General features: G+C 39.0%; 1 protein-coding gene across 1 annotated transcript; it reads left to right on the top strand.

Moving 5' to 3' along the window:
* The first annotated feature begins 1,102 nt into the window (after nucleotides 1–1,102).
* Nucleotides 1,103–16,333, top strand: cers2a (ceramide synthase 2a). The gene is made up of 11 exons (XM_053334371.1): nucleotides 1,103–1,520; nucleotides 8,267–8,440; nucleotides 8,575–8,692; nucleotides 8,857–8,975; nucleotides 11,340–11,397; nucleotides 11,638–11,688; nucleotides 11,831–11,923; nucleotides 13,003–13,131; nucleotides 13,568–13,674; nucleotides 14,392–14,545; nucleotides 14,651–16,333. The coding sequence occupies exons 2-11, from the start codon at nucleotides 8,268–8,270 to the stop codon at nucleotides 14,795–14,797; spliced, it is 1,149 nt and encodes a 382-aa protein (XP_053190346.1). The 5' UTR covers nucleotides 1,103–1,520; nucleotide 8,267; the 3' UTR covers nucleotides 14,798–16,333.
* The last annotated feature ends 4,420 nt before the right edge of the window (nucleotides 16,334–20,753 follow it).

Here is a 20,753-nt window from a genome sequence, read left to right as displayed (position 1 = left end):
CCTCAAATATTCTACCTTAGAAAAAAAAAGTATTGCCCATAGCCTACTACTTTCTGCTAACAATCCCACAATGCAATGCACCATATTTTAAGATGTGAAAACCACCATAGCACAACTCCTGTGGGGGAAATACTACTGTGCATATTCAGGGGGCCAAATAATGCAGAAGTAACCTGGAAGCTAGAAATGTTTTTTTGGTGTATGGGATAGCTGAGCAATTCTTATAGGACTGAATAGACACCATATTATTATTTATAATACATCCATGGTGCCACTGAGCTACTGCCTCTGATGCTCCAGTTCTCTTTATACATCCATGGATCCTAAACACCAAGTTCCTGTGTGCATTTTTGAAAACATGAGAATATTATTAGCACAATACTCACTATATTGTACAATATGAACAAAATATGAAAAGAAGGAGCGAGAACTGGAGTTTCTGGTGAGTTGTGAGCTCAGTCACAGTTTACAGCTAATGTCTGTATTGGCTGTATGTGGGCTATTTGGGGTGCATTAACATGAGCTGGAAAAAAGGTCCAGTGGTCAAATTTGTATGAATGAAGCAGGGTAAAAACTTCACTTTGACATGTTAACACTAACGGCCGGATTGCTATCAAATAGTACTGTGAGGAGTATCAAAAAGATGTTTAGATGAGCAATGATTTAAAAATAACTGTTGAAGCAGGGGGAAGATAGTTTTGACTTTAAACTGAGGTAATAAGCCAGCACAAGTCATGTAACTCAACTTTACTAACCTAGAAGCTAGAAACTTTTTTGGTAAATGGGACAGTCGAGCAATTCTTATAGGACTGAATGGGCACTATTTATTATTTTATTTATAATACATCCGTGGTTTGCAAACACCAACTTCCTGTGTGAATTTTTGAAAACTTGATAAATTATTAGCACAATATTCACTGTATTGTACAACATGAACGTTGCATATTTGTATCCCAGTTTTCCCAGTGTAGCTCTCCTCGTCTGTCTCTGCCTGGTGGCATTAACCACACCTCATAAAAAATAGAGGCTGGCGTCACTTTAAATAGCCTGCGTCCCGCCCCCCGCCCCCGGCCTTGTTTTAACACACTACCATAATATCCACTATATTCAGCCAATTGAACAGCTCGGTGACAAACCGAGGCCCACACAGCCCACTTTCACCAGACGAAAAAGTGAAAAAAGTAAACATATTTTTCCACTTTGGGGCAGCTTGAAATAGCCACCACTCAAGACAGAGACAGAATTTGGTGGAGATAAAGTGCGACACACTTTTTTTTTTCCTCCACTCCAGACAATGTGGCGAACCTGAGTCCCAACTAGAGAGAGCGAGAGAGAGAGAGAGAGAAGAAAAGGCGGATTGGAGCTCTCACACTGTAACGATCTACAAGTTGGAGTGTCTTTTGATGGCGAGATCTACATGAAATCCCCTCAGCTTTGCAACAGGAACCGAGGAAGAAGAAAAAGAAGAGCAGCTGCACATTTTAACATTAACATTAACCGCCTGCTTAAAGTGAACAGAGGTAAGTGAACGTAACATGATGGACGACAGTTAGACGTTAAAGTGTATTTAAAAAAAAAAAGAAATCTCGATGCGGGCTCCTCTCAAAGCTTCAAATCATAGTTCCCCACATTGGCACGCACACACACACACATTAGGCTGCTATTTTTAGATATAAATGTCAGAGTCAGGCTCCCTGGAGGATTTATGTGAAGTTTTAACACATCAAAACTTCGCTGACTCTCCAACTGAAAGCGTCTCGCCGTTAGAAGACGTTGACGTTAAAGTTGAACGTTAGTTTCTTTAACGGGCCTTTTGCTTGTCGGTGGTGTTTGTTCAGCGACACCGCGATAAGAACAAGGTCATTAAAAACGTTCAAGTCTTAGCTACACACCACATAACCACATCTGAGGAGATACAGAAGTTGTTTTTGCTTGGGGGAGGGGGGGGGCTTTAACTTTAACGCCGTTTATGTTGCAAATTATAAATCCGCAAAAAAGTTTTCTAACGTAAACTGAGATGTGGCATAGCAAAGTTATAGCTCCTGTTATTGAACTTAAAAAGGGCGATTGGTAAACTATTAAAGGTGTCATGTGTGATAATGATAATACACCGTCTACATGAGGTAGTTTGGTGTTGGGGGGGAACTTGTTTGAAGCTCCATCTCAGTGAGTCGGTCCGTCTGTTCCGCTATGTCCGGGAGACTCCCCGCTTGCGCCATGTGTACGCACTCAGCCACTCCCTGCGAGAGTTTTACGCAAACAGCGTAGAGAGCAGTGACTGGCACACGTTTAAAAAGTAGCAGTGTGATGAGTAATCCTGCACTTGAAAATGAAACTACAGGCTTCACATAAGACTGAGAAGCTCTTGGTGCCTTGTAGCAGTTTTAGATTATTAGATATGGATTATTCATGTGTCCTCCTGTATGGAAATCAATCTTATTTTCATACCCAAACAATAATTTAACAATACAACACACAAGAGCAACCTCCATTGAGTTGACAAAAACATCACAAAAATGCCCTTTTAACCCTTACATACTGTTCAGGGTCTAATTTTACCCACTTTTTACATTTGAGAGAACTTGCCTTCATGTGACCCAGAATATTTAAAAAAATTGAAATATTTTACAACTTTCTAAAAATGTTTTGGTGCATCTGATACACAAAATTATACATGAAATGATGTATAGATACTAATTAAGAGGGGATACTGAGAAAAGCCTGAATATAAACAGTATGTAAGGGTTAAGAGGCATTGCAATGATTTTTTACACATGAAGTTCAGTCAAAGAGGGAATGAATGACATATATGCTATTGAGTTACATTATAGGTAGTGTAGGATCCAGTGTTCTTAGAGCTTGACCCATACTACACACTAAAAGTCAGGATATCTTGACCTGCTGCACAAATGTCGATTATTTCTCTCTTTCTTAGGCCTTTAATTTCATGGAAGGAGTAGGGTAAATGCTACACTGTATTAGCCAGAGGAATGAACTCTTGCGGGTGCAGTTAGTCATGGGCTTTAGGTTAGGAATAGGGTTTGGTTAAATTGAAAGTTAGCATTGAGGTTAAGGGTGGTGTACAAATCTCATAAGACTTTCACAAATCCTCCCTGTGGCTGCTCCAGTCTAACTCCAATCAAGGAGTGAGCGTGCAACTACCCATTATTTTCATCATTGATTAATCTGATGATTATTTTCTTGATTAATCTATTGAATATCTGAAAATACTGTTAAATGCATGTTATAGTTTCGTAGTGCCCAGGGTGTCGTCTTTAGATATCTTTTTTTTTTCAGTACAACAGTCCAAAATCCAAAGATATACAGTGAACTATTATGTATGATGAAGAAAGGCTTCAAAACATTAGAGTTACTAAAATGATTATTCGAATGATCAAAATAGGTGCCAGTTAATCTTCTGTCTCTCTAGGACAGTGTCATTTTTAACTGGGTTAAGAAGTTATCATAGGTGCAGAGTACATAAATAAAACAAAGATGAAGAATATGGATCAGTGGAGACAACTTTTAGATGTGAAGATGATGGATGACACGTACACTGACACTTACACACACTCTCACACACACACACACACACACACACCCTGGAGGAAAAAGATGGCTTTCACTCACAGAGGGGGAAAGAGTCCAGAAGAGGATGAAGCCATTCATAGTGCTGGCAGCTCATGATGTAAGAGCTGTTAGAAACAATAGCAAACTGTAACTACTCAGACAGCAGCGAGGAGAGAAACTGTCTCTCCAGTGCAAGAATGTTGCTGAGCTTACAGAAAAGATGTGAATGAAAATACAAAAAAAAGTGATGGAAGTTAATTTTCTGGTGCACCCAGTGGAAAAACACCACCCCTTGTTTCTTGGATACCAAATCATTTGGTATTTTTAATGCCATAAGTCTTTCCAAAAGCTGTCCTGATGAGGTAAAACAAAAGTGCAAACTACACATAAAATTCAAGGCAGAACCAGAACAGATGGTGGATGATTTGACAAACTAGTTAATCCAGGCGGCATCTTTTTAGTGATAGCTTCAAAAATACAGTTGGCAGACGTTTGTAGTTTTTGGTATTAAATAAAACTAAAAACATTTGGGAATATAATTTTTTTTATTTAAACCAAAAATATTCTAAAAGCCTAAGCTGTGATCACATTGTGCTGGCCCAGTCTCACTTGTTAGTTAAACTTTTGTTCCTGTGGTGATGTGTCAACACGGCTTGGCTACAAAATGAAATTCAGGTTTATTTTAGTTCGCAGTGATTGCACCTGCTGAGCCGTTGGTGCCAAACCCGTTCATTGGCCAAAGAAAAGCTGTAAACCCCTTCTTTTTTTCTTTTTTTTCCTTTTAAAGAAAGTCATTCACCAGCGGGAGCGGACACCACACTGTTAAAGTCCCTCTGCTCTAAAACACAGCACGTGCTTTAGAGCTGTCATACATTAACATCTGGAGATCCTTCACTGCATGAAACAAGCTCACTTTTAGCTCTCGGTTGCTTCTAATGCTTCTACTTTGGGATTTCAACCTCGTCGACTTCCCTCTCAATCAGATTATTTCAGGCTGAATATCTATTTTGCATTTATGGGGGATGTACGCCTGTTAGCTTCTGTAGCCCCAAGGTTGTTTTCCAGTTCCCCCTGTTAGATAGACAAACTGTGTGTGTGTGTGTGTGTGTGTGTGTGTGTGTGTGTGTGTGTGTGTGTGTGTGTGTGTGTGTGTGTGTGTGTGTGTTCACCCAAATCCTATAATTGGCCCAGGACTGAATGCAAACCTGCACTCATTAACATATCTCAACAGACTCCACACAGAGAGCTCAGTCACTTTTTCTCCTGTTTCTTCACAGGTGTGGTAAAAGTTTGACTCCTTTTTAAACTTTAAAAAAAAAAACTCATGTCATCCTCTCCTCTGCTGTCAATTTTTAATAAAGTTTTAACAGACGGGACTTCTGCATTGCCGCGTTGGAGATGATTTGTCCTTGAAACTCAGCACACACACACAGCGGTCCTGTTGAAGCGAACAACCTTTGCTAACAAAGTGCCGCCTGTAGGAGTTATTGTGAATTCAATGCAGGCTTATTAGGTTAAAGTCCACACCCAAAGTCTTTATTAACATAGTTGTTAGGAGGTGTGTGACTAGCTGCTCTCAGTGAAGCCCCTCAGCTTTAGTTTGCTTTTGGTCAGGCTCACTCATTTACTCACTTAAAAACTATTCAGATTTTCCCCCCTGTTCTTAAACATCTTAAGACAGATGCTCATACTTTAACATGAGTCCTACTTTCCCGTCCTTGTTGTTGTAGAAACAAAGGTGCAGTTGTCTTGTTATGATTGGGCTCTATCACGAAATCCACCGATCTGAGTAATCCAGTGAGTCTACAGATGAGTAAGTGTCTCCACGCCGGTCCCGCCTCAGGGCTGTTTGACATCAGATCCTGTTACTGTCTCTGCACTCTGATAACAAAACAGTAAACCTGGTGTCTTGTGTCAAACACCTTTTGTAGTCAGCAGTGAGGTTATGTGACGTTAAGTAAGGATGCACAATTTATAGCTGAGAACATTCAATGTGTTGTTGTCTTTTTAAGGGATTGTACTAAGAGTTATTTTCATTAACAGTTTAATTACGTTGTTTTGTCTATGAAATGAAAGTTGTGAGAAATGCCCAGTATAATTTCTCACTGTCAAAAAGTGAGATCCTAAAATTGACTAAACAATCCCAAACCTGTTAGCTTTAACTGGTCTGGTAGAAATGGATAATAAAGTGAAATCGTATCGTAATTAACTTGTTAAATATCCCTATCTGTACAAGTTATAAGTACTATAGTGGTGTTTTACTACTACTACTACTACTACTACTACTACTAACACTGATGGGGAAGTTAGTATAATAAGTATGAATGTGACTACATAGTCAGTGTGAGACAGAGTGTGCGTTTTCAGGTGGGATTTAAAGGTGGACACAGAGTCAGAAGAGTGAATAACCATAAAGTGGAGCTATTTGTGCCATGATTCAGTATGTCATAAGTTATATTTAATTTAAGACAAAAAATAAGTATAATTTTATAATATTACGGTAGCGCCCCCTACTGGGTAGAATTGTATTAAATGTTATTAACGATATTCCCAAATCTGGCTGCAATCCAAATTAGTATTGAAGAGTTATGGACTGTTCAAAAATATGGTTATAATACCAGAACACTTACAGACAAACGATGAGTGATATACCAAAAACAAACTCAAAACTTTAGTTTTAAGTCATCTAAATATGTTTTGTACCAACTTTGGTGAAGATTAGAATAAATATGCGCCAACAGAAGCAAAAACATGTGAAACACACCGTGCAAATATTGGTTTGACTTAAAGCTGTAGTTGTAGTCTTATAAAAGTAACTTTTTGTCATATTTGCTCAGACTGTCACTATGTAAAGACAGCTTTACATAAAACTAGTAATCCCTAAAAAAAATATATATATATATAGGCTCATTTAGCCCCACCTACTGCTCCTACTGCAAATTGCCAGAATCCACCGCGACTGGACAAAAAGAACCAATCAGAGCCAGGATTGTGTCTGAGAGCTGTCAATCACTGCTCACACACACAGGCCCCTCCCCCTTCCTCCTCACAGGCCCCTCCCCCTTCCTCCTCAGCTCGGTCAAGCTCATATCTCCGAGTTTCTAGGTAAGGTATAGCCATGTGAAAGTCACTGTAAAGCGTTTTATATCTAGCTGTGTGGAGTGTAGTTCATGTATTACCGATCGCGTGCACATACATGGTCAGCCTCCTCTGGGGGAGGGACTTTGGAGGCGAGGGATCTGAAAGTCTTCAAATTTGATGCTAAGTCCTCTCTCTCCTCAAAGTTACCAACTGCAGCTTTCAGGGTTAACGAATTATTAGTCAACAATAAAACATGTAATAAATGACCACATGGTGGCGCTATAGGTACCATGTTTTAATATGGTAAGCATTTCCATATGTGGCAGCTGTCCATAAAGTATTAATACTTATAGTGTATGTAATATTAATTTTAAAACATTCCTCCCATTGATTTTCAATTATACATTTTATTATTTAAAAAAAGAAATGGAAAAAGTGTCAATATAAATTGTATTAAATGTTTTTAAAGAGCTGAACATTTGATGTTTTAATGGTTGCTGTAGTTGAAATGAAAATAAATTGTGAAGAAAACTAAACATTAATCCAACACTTGTTTGTAGGGATCCTCTTTAAATGAATTCTGAAATACCCCAAACTACAATCACTGTTTCCCAGCTATGCTAAAATGTTGTTTTATTCCTCCCTGACCAACAGATCACAAAAATATTCAAATTATGATCATAGAGAACTAAAGAAAGCTCTAATCAGAGAATTTCTCATTTAATCTTAAAACTTTCTTTACCTCCAAACGCTTCATAAATGATCACAATAGTTATTTTTCTGTCCTCTGATTAATCATCTAATCATTACCCAAAGCTATTAAAACAGGTCAAAAGTTCAACATGTGTATAAAGCATTGCTGACTGTGTTAACGATCCTTAGATTAGTCATTCTCTAAGTTAGGACAAGGTGCAAACCAGAAGTAGGTTAACCTCAGCCTTTATCACATGTCAGCTTATTTTTTATGTCAGTGACTTATCACAGCAGAATTGTTGTTTAATTGTTTGATTAGTTCGATAAAGTTTCATCACTTATTTATAATAGAGGCTATAGTGGAAATGACTAACAGACGGTGAGCGGTGAGAAATCAGCACATGATTGACTCTGATTGTGAAATTCACGTTGCTTAATTCAGATACATGTTAACAGATGTTTATAAAACTGCTAAATTGCATTTTTTTCAAAGAAACTGTTAAATTACATCTGTCATCCAGCTGTACAAAAAAAAAAAAAAAAAAAAAAATCTCAAGGACTAAAAATAAGTGCCTGAGATGAATCCTAGCTGGTTTTCTGGCTGCATTGTGTTTAGACAACAGATCTTGGCTTCATCTAGAACAGGAAGTACCCAGACACACGATGCCTGTTTCAGATGCCCAGTGAGATTAATCACCTCCAATCAATACTCATTCCTCCTCCTCTCAGCCTTCTCTTGTTTCTTCTCCTTCCTCTTAGGATATTGTCACGGCTGAGAGAGCTGCTATATTTATCTGACGGACAATCTGAATGGAGATTGCTGTTTTTTTTTTTTTCTTCTTAATTTCCTTCTGCAAGATATAAAATACTCACAAAATCCCCCTTTTTTCCCCTCTCTCTCTCTCTCTCTTTAATCCTTTAGGATGCTGTCTCGGCTGTCTGAGCTTTTATGGGCGGACTGGCTCTGGTTTCCCGAAGGCCACGGCTGGAATGACCTGAAAGACCATGATGGCATAGTCTTCCCTAAACCTCAGGACCTCTGGGCTACCTTCCCAATCGCCATCTGCTTTCTGGTCATCAGACAGATATTTGAGAGGCGAGTCATTGTTTGTATCATTTGTGTGTCATTTGACTAATAATCAGTCTCTCTGCCGGTCCCTGTTTGCATGTTTCTATCTGAGAAATATGATAAAGATGAGTGATGGAGTGTGTTTACTCTCTGTTTTTCAGGACGGTAGCGAAGCCTCTGGCCTCTCTACTGGGAGTGAGTGACAAGCAGCGTGTTCAAGCACCTCCAAATCCCATCCTGGAGTCCCATTTCTCCAGCACATCAAAGCACCCCTCACAGGTAATCACTCCGCACGCTTTAAGAAACGAGCACAGCTTCGTACTTGACGCTCATCCCCTCTGCAGTAACACGACTAAGATGTTTGTAATTGAGGTATTTCAGGACTCCAGACGTTAAAGACGGCGTTGACTCTGCTCTTCCTTGTCCCGTGTTTTGTTATTCAGAGCTCCATAGAGAGGTTAAGTAAGCAGACGGGCTGTTCGGTGCGACAGGTTCAGAGGTGGTTCAGACGGCGGAGAAACCAGGAGCGACCCAGCAAGCTCAAGAAGTTTCGGGAAGCCAGGTAGCTATTAATCTACAGCACAAAGTCCATACACCCCTAAATACTAATCTCCCTGCTTTGAATCATAAAGGATATTTAGACAAAAGGTTTTTTTTCCATTATTATCAGAAACACAGTCACAAGGAAAGTGATGGCATCTTAATTTGGTGTATTTTGAGTTCAAAGGATTTGCAAAGGGATTTTTTTTTTATGCAAATTCCAGATTATTTAAAAGGGCAAGTCTTACAGAGTAGAGACCTGCTGCTGCAGCAAACCTTCAACATGTTGCACCTTAGTACTGTTTCCTAATAGAGCAAATTAAAAGCACTTCTTTAAGTCTACCGTACTTAATAATGTATAAAGATAAGACTATTGATCTCCAGAGAGGACATTCGCTGCAGCTCGTTCCAGCGGTGCACGAAACAAGGAAGCAGATAAGAACAATGAGTAATAAATGTAAATATTTTAGACATGCAGGCTAGTTTAGTAGGGTCAAAATACTACAACGCAGTTCAATCCTCGGTTACTTCAGTTCACATGTCAAAAGTGTTCTGGGGTAAGAGACTAAACTACAAATACACCACCTGTTATCATAGTTGGCTGCCATCGTTGTGTGAGTGTGTATTAACTGGTGAATGAGGGTCAAATCTTTTCACTAGCTGTTTCATCCATTAGATAGATTATTAGTTAGTTTAATACTTGAAAACTTAACCATTGAAATGCTAATACGATGCTACTGCTACACAACCTTGTAACTTCACTAATGTTGATCTTTTGCTGCACTCATATCAGGCAGCTTTTTCTTCACAATTAGTTTTGTAGCAGGCACATAAACTCCACCAGGCTGCACCGTGAGACAATTAATAAAATATGGGAATAGATGGGGAATAAAAATCAGTAAAAATATGTGTTAAATTGGTTTGCTACGAATTTTTAATCTAAGCTAAATCTGAAGAAAACACTGCATCATGTGTAATATGTAAAATGTAAAATGATGCAGAATTAAAATATCTTGAGAGCATGAAGATAAAATGTCAGTCTCAACCTAAACTTTCATCAAACAATACTCGACTACATGAGTACTGTGAGACAAACAGAAGCAGAAACACATGCTGATTAGTCTCATTTGGAGAAAGAACTCATATCTATAAACCCAGAGATGTAATCACGTGATCCTGGTAACATTTGTCAATATGCTGCTTATTCATCCAATGTCACAGTTTTATACTGTCACAGTAAAGTGATGAGATAATCCTGTTGCACCACTTATTACACCTCCTTAATAGCTGTGTCACCATGTATCTTCTCACAAAAGCAAGATTACTACGAACGTTCACAAGCACACCGTTTACCGTTCACACAGTCACTCTTTACTGTGGAAGATAAAGAACCACAAATGAATTAAATATGGTGTTGTGTTACCTGCATATGGTCTGTATTTGTATACATAAAGTACACCTTCCTAATCAATTGAATGAGAAAGTGTGTGTGGTGGGATGAAGATGATGATGATGTTGGGTCTTCATAGCTGTTTTATCCTGTTGTCGCAGCTCTTATTTTACGTTCTGAAAAAGGGGAAAAATAAAAGTCTTCATGGTGCACTTATGACTGTTTCATCATCATGAGAGTGAGCACTTCCCAAAAACTGTTACCACACATTTCTCATTTAATGGGAGGATACATACCAACTGTTCAACCAGAAACCTGCTCCATGTTTTCACACTGAATGTGTCATGGAGAATTAGTTTTTCAATGGTTAACTCATCAGTGGAGACAGTACAGTGCTCCGGAGCACAGGATGTCTTAATGTTTAGTGAAGTTTGGCTAAGAAGAATTAAATATTATCCAAACATATATTATCCTTAGATACACAATTCTGATACACTGTCCTCCGTGGATTGTCCTTACGCCTTCACAGATAGTGCCAGGAATACTCTGTGCCCATAAATGGTCATACTCAGTACATCTAGTGTATGGAATTAGCTTATTAGCTTGTCTTTCTACAAACAAAGAAACACAGTGACCCATCTGCGGGTTTAGGGAGTCAGACAGTGTTATCATCTGACCTTGGTTGCCACAGCAACGCTGTGTCACCGTTATCAAAGTCAATAAATGACTCCTGCTTTTCCCAAAACACCACCGACAACTGCCTTCACCGTCTCAAGGAGAGAGAGACCTGTGTGACCCTAAATATGGAAAACAGACTCTAACAGAATATGACCAGAAGTTTCTTTTTTTAGGGATAAATTCCAGTAAAGTTTGTATTTCAGACTTCTTCTGTACATGAATAAGGGCACTAACAATGTTGATGGTTTTTCTTGAGTTGTGTGAAATTCTGCTTCATTAAAAATGTTTTTTGAGATAATTGTACATTGTCTCTTACAGTTGGAGATTTACCTTTTACCTTCTTGCTTTCTTTGCTGGCCTGGCGACTCTTATTGATGTAAGTGTTCCGTCACACTCTTGTTTTAATGCTATAAGTTTAACATATTTTGAGAAATCTCTTCATAACTGGAAAACATCTTTTTCAGCTGCCAGTCGATTGATACATAGTTGAAACTCTTTTGGATGCCGCCCACAAACATTGTTTTCTTCTGAGTGTTTCTGTGTTATGTTTGTGCTCAGTAGTGCTTGTGTTGGACACTCAAACCCTCATTAATATTGAATATTTGTCTCACCTCAGAAACCATGGTTTTACGATATGAAGCTGATGTGGGAAAACTTCCCGAAAATGGTATGCCGGCTCATATTTGAATATTCTCTCAATTTCTACTAATGTATATATTGATCATTTTCTCATTCTCAACTGACTAAGAGGTTGAATTATTTGCAGCACATTCTAAAATATATACGTCTCTTTCTTCTTTTTATTCCAGCCATTGTTGCCTTGTCAGTACTGGTACTACATGATCGAACTAGGCTTCTATCTCTCGCTGGTTTTCAGTGTAGCCTCAGACATCAAACGCAAGGTAAGTGAAATATACAAATATCGGAGCAGGTGTACATATATGTTTTGTTTTTTTCTATTTTTATTTATCACATATATAATTTTATCTTTTGTTTTATCATAGACATTATTGCATGTTGTATTATCTTTTTTACACTTGTATGTACACCCCTAAATATGGAAAAGGATTGACAGATCATGTGACTGATTTAAGATGGTGATTACACATTCTTGTTTTATTCTGAAGAAGGGAGAGATGCTCGTAACGTCACTCATGGTGTCCCATTAAAACTATAAAAATATATATCGGGAGCTACAGTATGTGGACTTTCTTTTGCTTTTACAGATTTAGTTCTTTGGTCCCAAACAACTTTTCCAAATCATTCACAAATAATGAATCAGTTGGGTTGATAGTGTATATTGTGAATATTGATTTCTCCATTAAGATATCCTGAATGTATGCACTGTGTTGAGTGGAGCTGCTCACATTCAGAACGCCGTAAATGATATTACCAGTTCCTCTCGTCCCTTCCACTTTCTCAGTTTGGTGAAGGCGTCGCACAATAAATTTCTCCAATCAGTGATGAGTTTCTTGAGTTAATGTGTGACTGGCCCTCTCAACACACAGAGCCAGAGTGACCGTTTTATCAACAGCTCTAAAAGTTGTTGTGAAAGCTGGCAGACCTTCAGTCCTGTCAGCTACTTGCTCAGTTCCTCAGTGCCAACACGTGTTTTGTAACTGCGGTTATAAAACTGTACCGCACAGAACTTTAAATCCATAACAATAGTTCTCTGGGCTTTCTTCCTGAGAGCCATTGTGTTGAAATAGATTTTTCTTATTAAAAGGATTTGTGTTATAACTTTAGTTACTTTGTGTTTGGATTTAGCTTCTTTTTATAACTGTAAAGCTGTATAATCTGCTACGTGTGGAGCGTTAATCATTTATTAAAAACCATAATTGAGACACACACTGTTGATCAGTGACCGATCTCTGCAACTTGATCAATAAGTGACCAATCACTGGTACATTTTGTTTTTACACCATCTCTCACTTTTCTTTCTTTTTTCTTGCTCTCTCTCTCTCTTGCTCTCTCTCTCCAGGATTTCAAAGAGCAGATAATTCACCACGCAGCCACCATCTTCCTCCTCTGTTTCTCCTGGCTTGTCAACTACATCCGGGGAGGGACTTTGATCATGTTGGTGCATGATGCCTCAGACTATCTAATGGAGGTATGACATCATGCTAACATGAAGGTGGGGGGGTGGGGGGATTTCACTGATCAACTTGAAGGAGTGAAAGTTTTTCTCCATTAACTAAACCCACTATACTCTTCGTGTTATTACTTGTTGTAATAACACAAAGAAGGAAAAGAAAACATACTTTCCAAGTTAATAGTTGTGAAATAGACCTAGAACAGGTAATCTGGCTTTTTAAGATTTCACACCATCGCACAGCAGTATCATGATCATGAAAATATCATTGAAGTATCAAGAGGTCCTTCCTTTTCTTTCCAGTGTAGCCTCCTGCCGTTTATCATTAATGTTTAGCTCAGCGATGGTAATATTTAGGTCACAGCGTGGCAGTCCTCACACAGCTCACTGTCTGCCCTCTGGAGGGGAACACATGGAAATGTTACACTGTGACCTCTCCCGTCTGTCATTGCAGTCAGCCAAGATGTTCAACTACGCAGGCTGGAGGAAAACCTGCAACTTCATCTTCGTCCTGTTTGCTGCCGTTTTCATCGTCACCCGTCTCATAATCCTTCCTTTCTGGTAAAAAAAAAATCAGACTTACTGTAATTATTATTTTATTTAGGATTTTTTTTAGCAGCCATTATTCACAAGGCTTCGGTGTTATTTATGCATTAAAAACCTAAAATAAAAAAAGGCCAGAAATTTTGGGGGGGAAAGTATCCTAAAAAGATTATTATGTTAAGCTGAGGTAGACAAGTTAGTACATCAAACACATCTCAACTCTGCAGTACCCTCTCCTGCTCCCACTACTACTATACACAAAGCACTCGCTCGTGTTACAGTGTGTTACGCTGCCAATCACAGCTACATGCCTCCGCTCCACCAGAAAGCCCCGAAGACAGAACAAAGGGAAAGAGCATGAGGGCGTTTGTAGCAGCTGGGTACATGTTGATCAGAAGAGACAAATTCATGCAATACAAGAGCTCAGATGTCATCGTATGTGGGAAGCAGCAGTGAAATGTCAAAATCTATCATAGTGACTGGTGCTTAACTTTAATTATATAATCTTGTCACATCCTCTTGAGTATTTTAGCATGCAGGTAAGATGATGGGAGCTCTGATTTATTATTTAGTTTTTGCAGAAATATCACAAATTAGCTGAAAACTTTTTGTAATGGAAACACAACAACAGGAGACACATTGTCTACAGCCCTGGCTCCTGCTCAATGGGCTTTTGATGGTTGAGTGTAGGTGGCTCTGACTAGACTCTCTGTTGTGCCTTTGTCCCCTGTGCAGGATCATGCACACAACGTGGGTGTACCCCCTAACCCTCTACCCCCCCTTCTTCGGTTTCTACTTCTTCAACGGGCTGATGATAGTGCTGCTGTGTCTGCACATCTTCTGGGCCGGCCTCATCTTGCGCATGGTCATCAAGTTCCTGCCCGGCAACGTAAGAGCCGCAGATTTCAAATGGTGTCAAGAGTATCACCCTGGCAACAGCAACAAAAACTCACTTTTTTTTTTTGTTGGTTGTTTTTTTTTTCTTACCTGACAGGGCATCGTTGAGGACGAGCGGAGCGACAAAGATGAAACGGAGTCCGAAGACGAAGACAACGATCGCGAGCGGAGGGAAAGGTCTAAAAACGGCCACGTGCAGAACGGCCACACCCCCCTCAACAATAACCGCAGTAAGACGGACTGATTGGGGACAGCGTGGGAGAGCTGGAGATGAGGCAGCAATGAGGGGTTAAAATACTGGGCCCTCGCAAGCCGCCGTCACCTTGAAAAAAAAGCCAAAGAACGGGAGCGTGGCATGTTAGAAAGAGGCAACAGGCAGCACACACACACATATATAAAAAAACACACACACATAAATAAATACATACACTAATTTCTGAGATCCTGGTAGTCCAATGTGGATAATTTCAAATCCACACTAAAAATTAAACGAGGAGAAGAAGAGCGAGGAACAGATTTTGCTGTGTTGACCCGTGTTGCCACATGCCAAACCTGCCTGCTTGTAGCTTTATGTCTTGTTACTGGAAGTGTTTTAAGATATGCTGCGTGTTTGGGGGGGGGGGGGGGGGTGCGGGCGTCTCCCTCACCCCCCCCCCCCTCCTGCACAGTCCTACACTCTTCTTAGTAGTACTGCCTTTAAACTTGACTGTTGATTTCTGCTCAACATAACCACACTGAAGTCGACGACACAAGAGGGGGAAATGAGGCGCTGTCTTTCCACGGACCATAACCTGATTTAAGTCTGTTTACTTACGTCCAGAGGTAATAATGAACCTGTAAGTTCATTTATTTTGCAGCTGCCTTTTTTTTTTTTTTTTTGTCCTTGTGTGCGTTTGTCACTTTGGTTCTTGTCAACAGTTTTGAGCCAAAGGTGCTAAAAATGTATTTGTTTCCGATAATGTTTAAAGCAAAAAATAATAATAATAATAATGATAATTGGTGGTAAATAATTTTTTAAACAGTGTGAGACAGAGAGAGAGAGAGACAGAGAGAGAGAGAGAGAGTACGAAAGAGAAGGTGTCGTGCGTGTTGAAATGTGCCTTTTTTTTGTTTTGTGTTGTTTTACGCTTTGCCTTTTCGGGAAGAAGAACGCATGCACAGAGTCCGGATCATTTTTTTAAATGTTTTTTTTTTTTGTTTTTTTTTTTGATGCTTAATATCTTTTTTTTTTTTAGTTGTATGATTTTATTTTGCTTTTGTGTTTTTATTTGTTTTCAGTCCAGTCGACGGTTTAAAATTCGGGAGCAATTTGTTGAGTGTAATCCAAACCAATCAATATCTGTTGAATGATTATTTATGGGCTGAAAAAGTCAATAGCATTTCCATTCAGTGTTGTTTTTCCCATCCATCCAAAGATGCACTTTATGGTTCCTTGTATGGATCAGCATTGACTCTATTTAGTAAAGAAACTTAGAGATAGTGTTATGTTTAAATCCAAACCTGATTTTTCTTTTGTCTGTTTTTAGAAAAGGTTTGGATTATTTGATTTTTTTTTTTTTGGTTTCATATTTATTCTCTCTGTTATCTACCCAAGATCTTCCTTTTTGTCAGTGTTTTGGATCATTTTGTAAAAAAAGAAAAAAAAAAGTTATAAGAAGAATTTAATGAAATCTTAAAGAAGTCAAATGAAACACCAAAGTATGGTTTACATTTTCTATTACCCTGCAAGTGCCTTCATCATTTCAAGAATTAATTGTAAAAAAAAGAAAACCAACAAACACTCACATTTCTGTCATTCTGTCTTTATTTTTGCAATCATTGTGCCCCAACACGTCCAACACTCTGCACTGTAACGCTCTGGGCCTCTCCTTACCTCACTTTCCTTAATGCCTCGGCTCACGACGACCAATCGCCTGCAGCTCCCTCAACAGAGCTTTGCTTCTATTAAAAAAAAAAGTGTTTTTATCCTGCATTATGTGTTGCTGAGACGTAAAATCATGATGATGATGATGATGATGATGATGATGATGATGATGATGATAAAGATAATTGTGGATAACTATTCTGTCTCCCTCATTGTTTCCTCTTTTGAGCTTAATAAAAAGTTTAGGTTTTTTTAAAGTCAAGTAAATAGTCTTTTAGCAGACTTTACAGACACAGCTGATGATTGCTTGTCATTTTTTGTATTTGATTAATAGTTAAGGGTATAAAATGTCAGGAAATTGTGAAAGTAATTTTCAGCTAGTTTTCAAATCGCTTATTTTTGTCTTAACAAGTGTCCAAAATCCAGAAATGAAAATGTAGTCATATAAAGCTGAAAAACGGCAAATCCTCACAATATTTGATTAATAACTTTGACATTGACTTCAATGATTAATCAATAATGTGTCAGGAAATGTTCTGTAATTTAATCAATCAAACCTTTAAAAACAAAAAATCAACATCACTGATTGTCAGATGCTCTATTAATGGTCCAGTGATGGTGATGTGGAAAGACCAAAGCAGCATGTTCTCAGCTAAAATGTGAACATATTAATCAATATTTTAATTTTGTGTTTGATCCTTCACACAACACATCACTCATCTGATGATTCACACAGTAAACAGCTAAACAAAACTCTCATGTATAGTTCATATTGACTTTATAACATACTATATAAGGCATTCAACAATGGAAATATATGCACACAACCTCACATCAATTTAAACATACTATATAAACCAAAAAATATGTAAAATCAAATGTATGTATAAACCAATTCATGTCAGTTAACACACTGAGCCTGATTCAGTTTATAAATAAGTAATGTATAGTCTATAATCCACTTATAGGCTTTTTAAAATTACTTTTCACCTGTAATTCACACTTTGGAAATATATTCAAGAAACTCAAAATGTAAGATGTCAATGTTCAATTAAAACTACGTATTCAATTCTATTAAACTGTGAGTCTAACTTGATCTTATTATATTAATTATTAATTAATATATACAGTTAGTAGAAAATCTGTTTTCCACCTCATTAAACCCTCATCATCCTCATAAAACTGCAGTGAAAGTAGTGCAGATTTATTTCTTTTATCTTTTCTCATTCCTGTACTCCTTCCTAAACTCTCTCTAAAACCTTGTGGGAGGAAAGTGATAGTCCTCATTCCCTGTGACATTTTGAGGACATGCGATTCAGAGACTATGCTGTTTCTGTCTTTGGACAAATCCTCCAAAATAAGACAGCCACAATTCAGCAGCAGCAGCCCGGCTCCAGACAGGTTGAGAAATATGCCTCTATAATTCTCATACCAACATAAAAACACAAGTCACGGAGACGATCTGTTGCTATGGAAGTGGAGTAAATACAGTCTGGCATGAAGCAGTCAACCATCAGTCACTGACTCCGCTGGTGTAGTGTAGACCTGAAGGCACCATGGAGCTATTACAATACCAGATGGCATCATCTAGTAGTGGCATACTGAGCAGCACCTGGCTGGCACACTTTTTTGGGATGCAGACTGTTGCCAATGGTGTCAAAATGTCTCAAATGGGTTTTTTTTAGCCTATAATTATCTTGAAGTTTGTTGAGGAAAAACTTTGTACAATCTTCCAGTCTGAGAAGGTCAGACAGGTTCAGGTCCATCCTAAAAAGAAAAAGAGACCAGTTCTTGTTTCTTCCTCCCTCCATGGGTCACTCTCCCTCCAGTTTTCGCCGCAGCCCTAAAAGGCCTCCTTGGCTAATTGCATATTGAGTGAGATCACTTTACATCCGTGCCTGGCACTTCTGTTCTCGTCACTGGCAGCCTCACTGTAACAATCTCCATTTTAAAGCGGCAGGGTCAATTTCCACCCTGCGCTCGCATCTGGCTTCACAATTTAATTGCTAATGCATCTCCTGTTTCCCCCTGCTCCAACGTCTGGGCTTTCCTTTCCACGCCCCCCCCCCCCCCCCCCCCCCCGCCCCCCCACACCCCTTACCACCCCCTACCTCCTCCTCCTTCTTCTGTGTCCAGTCTTACTCTTCCTCCCTAAATCTTTGCCTTCCTTTCACATTAGGGTTTCTCTCTTCCTTCCTCTGTTTACCTATTCATCCTTGTGTAATGAATAATCCCTGTGTCGCCTAAGGTGCGTGAGTTATAGTGGTGTGAAGTCTAATTGGTGACAGCGGTGAAGGTCCTTCTGACAGGAGAACAAAAGCTGTGGGGTGTTTGATTCACTTGTGAACTGTGTAGACTGTTATTCAATTCCTGCTTAAGTATTAATAGAGGCTTTACACGCCAGGGGGAGGTCGCAAAGGTGCAAGTATAAGCTTGTGTATCTAGTATGTGTATCCGTATGTGTGTGTGTGTGTGTGTGTGTGTGTGTGTGTGTGTGTGTGTGTGTGTGTGTGTGTGTGTGTGTGTGTGTGTGTGTGTATGTGTGTGTGTGTGTGTGTGTGTGTGTGTTCGTATTTGTTTGTGTGTGTAAGTGAAGGAGCTAATTTGTGGGCTGCTCATTTTCTTGTGATAATCACGAGCAGAAGGGGACAGTAAAGACTTTGGAAACTGATGACTGTCTTACGTAACTTGAGTTTGAAGGAAGCAACACAGAGATGCTATGAAAGGACTTCAGAAGTTTGGACAGGTGTCGGAAAAGACGGAGACTGTAGTGTACAGGGAGAATGGTGAGTATGAAGTTAGATCTTTTTAAATCAGCTGATAGAAAGTTAACTCTGTTATTTTTTAAATTGCTCCTCCTTGAAGTTGTTTTGGTGCTGTCAGCTTTCTCTAAAGTTTGGACAAGAGAGACATTACCTAGAACAATATGTCATGGATGTGTTGACTTGTCGGATATCAAAATAGCAGAGCTGAGAAGGTTAATCAATTAAATGAGAGGTCAATTAGCAGAAAATTCATAGGCAATTTAGATCATCTTGATTAACTGATTAATTGTGACCATTTGGATGCTTTTAAGATTATTTTTTGGTATTTTTTGCTTTTATTTGAGAGCTAAAAGTGCACAAAGACAGGAAACAAAGAGGGGTATATGCAGCATGTCTAAAGCCAGAATTGAGTCATTTTTAGGCAAAAAATATACTCTGGTTTCAGTTTCTTATCTTAATGACATCCTCTTGGGTTTCCAGTGTATTGTGATGATACTTATTCACAGTTTTCTTGCATTTTAGATTAAATTAATTGAGAAAATAACCTGCAGATTAATCAATAATTAAAATAATCACCACCAGGATGTTTTCAATAGCAAGTGTGATGTGCTGGCTCTGCCCTCAGAATCTTTGTTTCTTCTTCACTTTTGTTTTCTGCTTTATATTCCTGACATGAAGTCCTGGCCATCATCTTGAGAGCAGCCGTGCACGTCCCTCCTGTCTCCTTGAAGCAGCGCTGCTTAACTGATAACAGGAAGGAACTGTTAAAAGTGGGATCAGTGGTCATCATCGTCCACATGGACCAGGCTACTCGCTCTGCGCCGCAGTTTGAGGTGGATGTGGACCTGGGCTTCGCTCTCTTCTTTCTCTTCCTCCTGTGTTTCTTCCTGCTGGCGACGGTGGTGCGCTGCGCCCAGACAGTGGTGGATCCCTATGGCTCCATCTCCACCTCCACCTACCAGGAGGAGCAGATAACATGAGGACGAGGAGAGTGAAATCTGTGTGTAACAGGACTGTACAGGTCACATACAGGGGTCAAGCCACCTTCAAACAAAATGAAATCATCATTACACTCTCATGAAAGTCATAAGATGTGTGGCAGGTGTATTTGAATGTTTCTGACTTTACAACAAGAACTATTTCATTGGAAAGACAAGGAGCTCAGTCAAAAGTAGAGATGGCTCTATCATGTTCTTTTCCTGCCAATCTGAAGAGCAATTATTTTATATTTATAATAATTGTTTATTTTTTCCAGTAAGCCTACATTGCTTAATTAAAATCAGTAAAGCTTTATCATGTCTGTGTCCAGTGTAAAGTGTCCAATAACCTGTTAATTGAGTAGCTGCTACCAAACACTCTGCTTTACTGCACCATTATATTTTATCCTGCCGGGTATGAGAAGTCATACAGATCCTATTCCTGAGGGTAAATATTGTGACTGCAATATTTACCCTCAAACAGAGGAATGAACTCCTGCTTTTGCATGTCACCCAGAAGAGACTCAAGAGATTTTATTGTTATATGCACATCACTGAAGGCAGTGAAATTTAGCTTCTTCAAGCTCCAGTTCT

Source organism: Scomber japonicus, chromosome 15 (assembly GCF_027409825.1).
Source record: "Scomber japonicus isolate fScoJap1 chromosome 15, fScoJap1.pri, whole genome shotgun sequence".
NCBI classification, from domain to species: domain Eukaryota; kingdom Metazoa; phylum Chordata; class Actinopteri; order Scombriformes; family Scombridae; genus Scomber; species Scomber japonicus.
The sequence above is the reverse complement of the archived record's forward strand: the minus strand, read 5'-3'. Positions and strand labels throughout refer to the sequence as shown.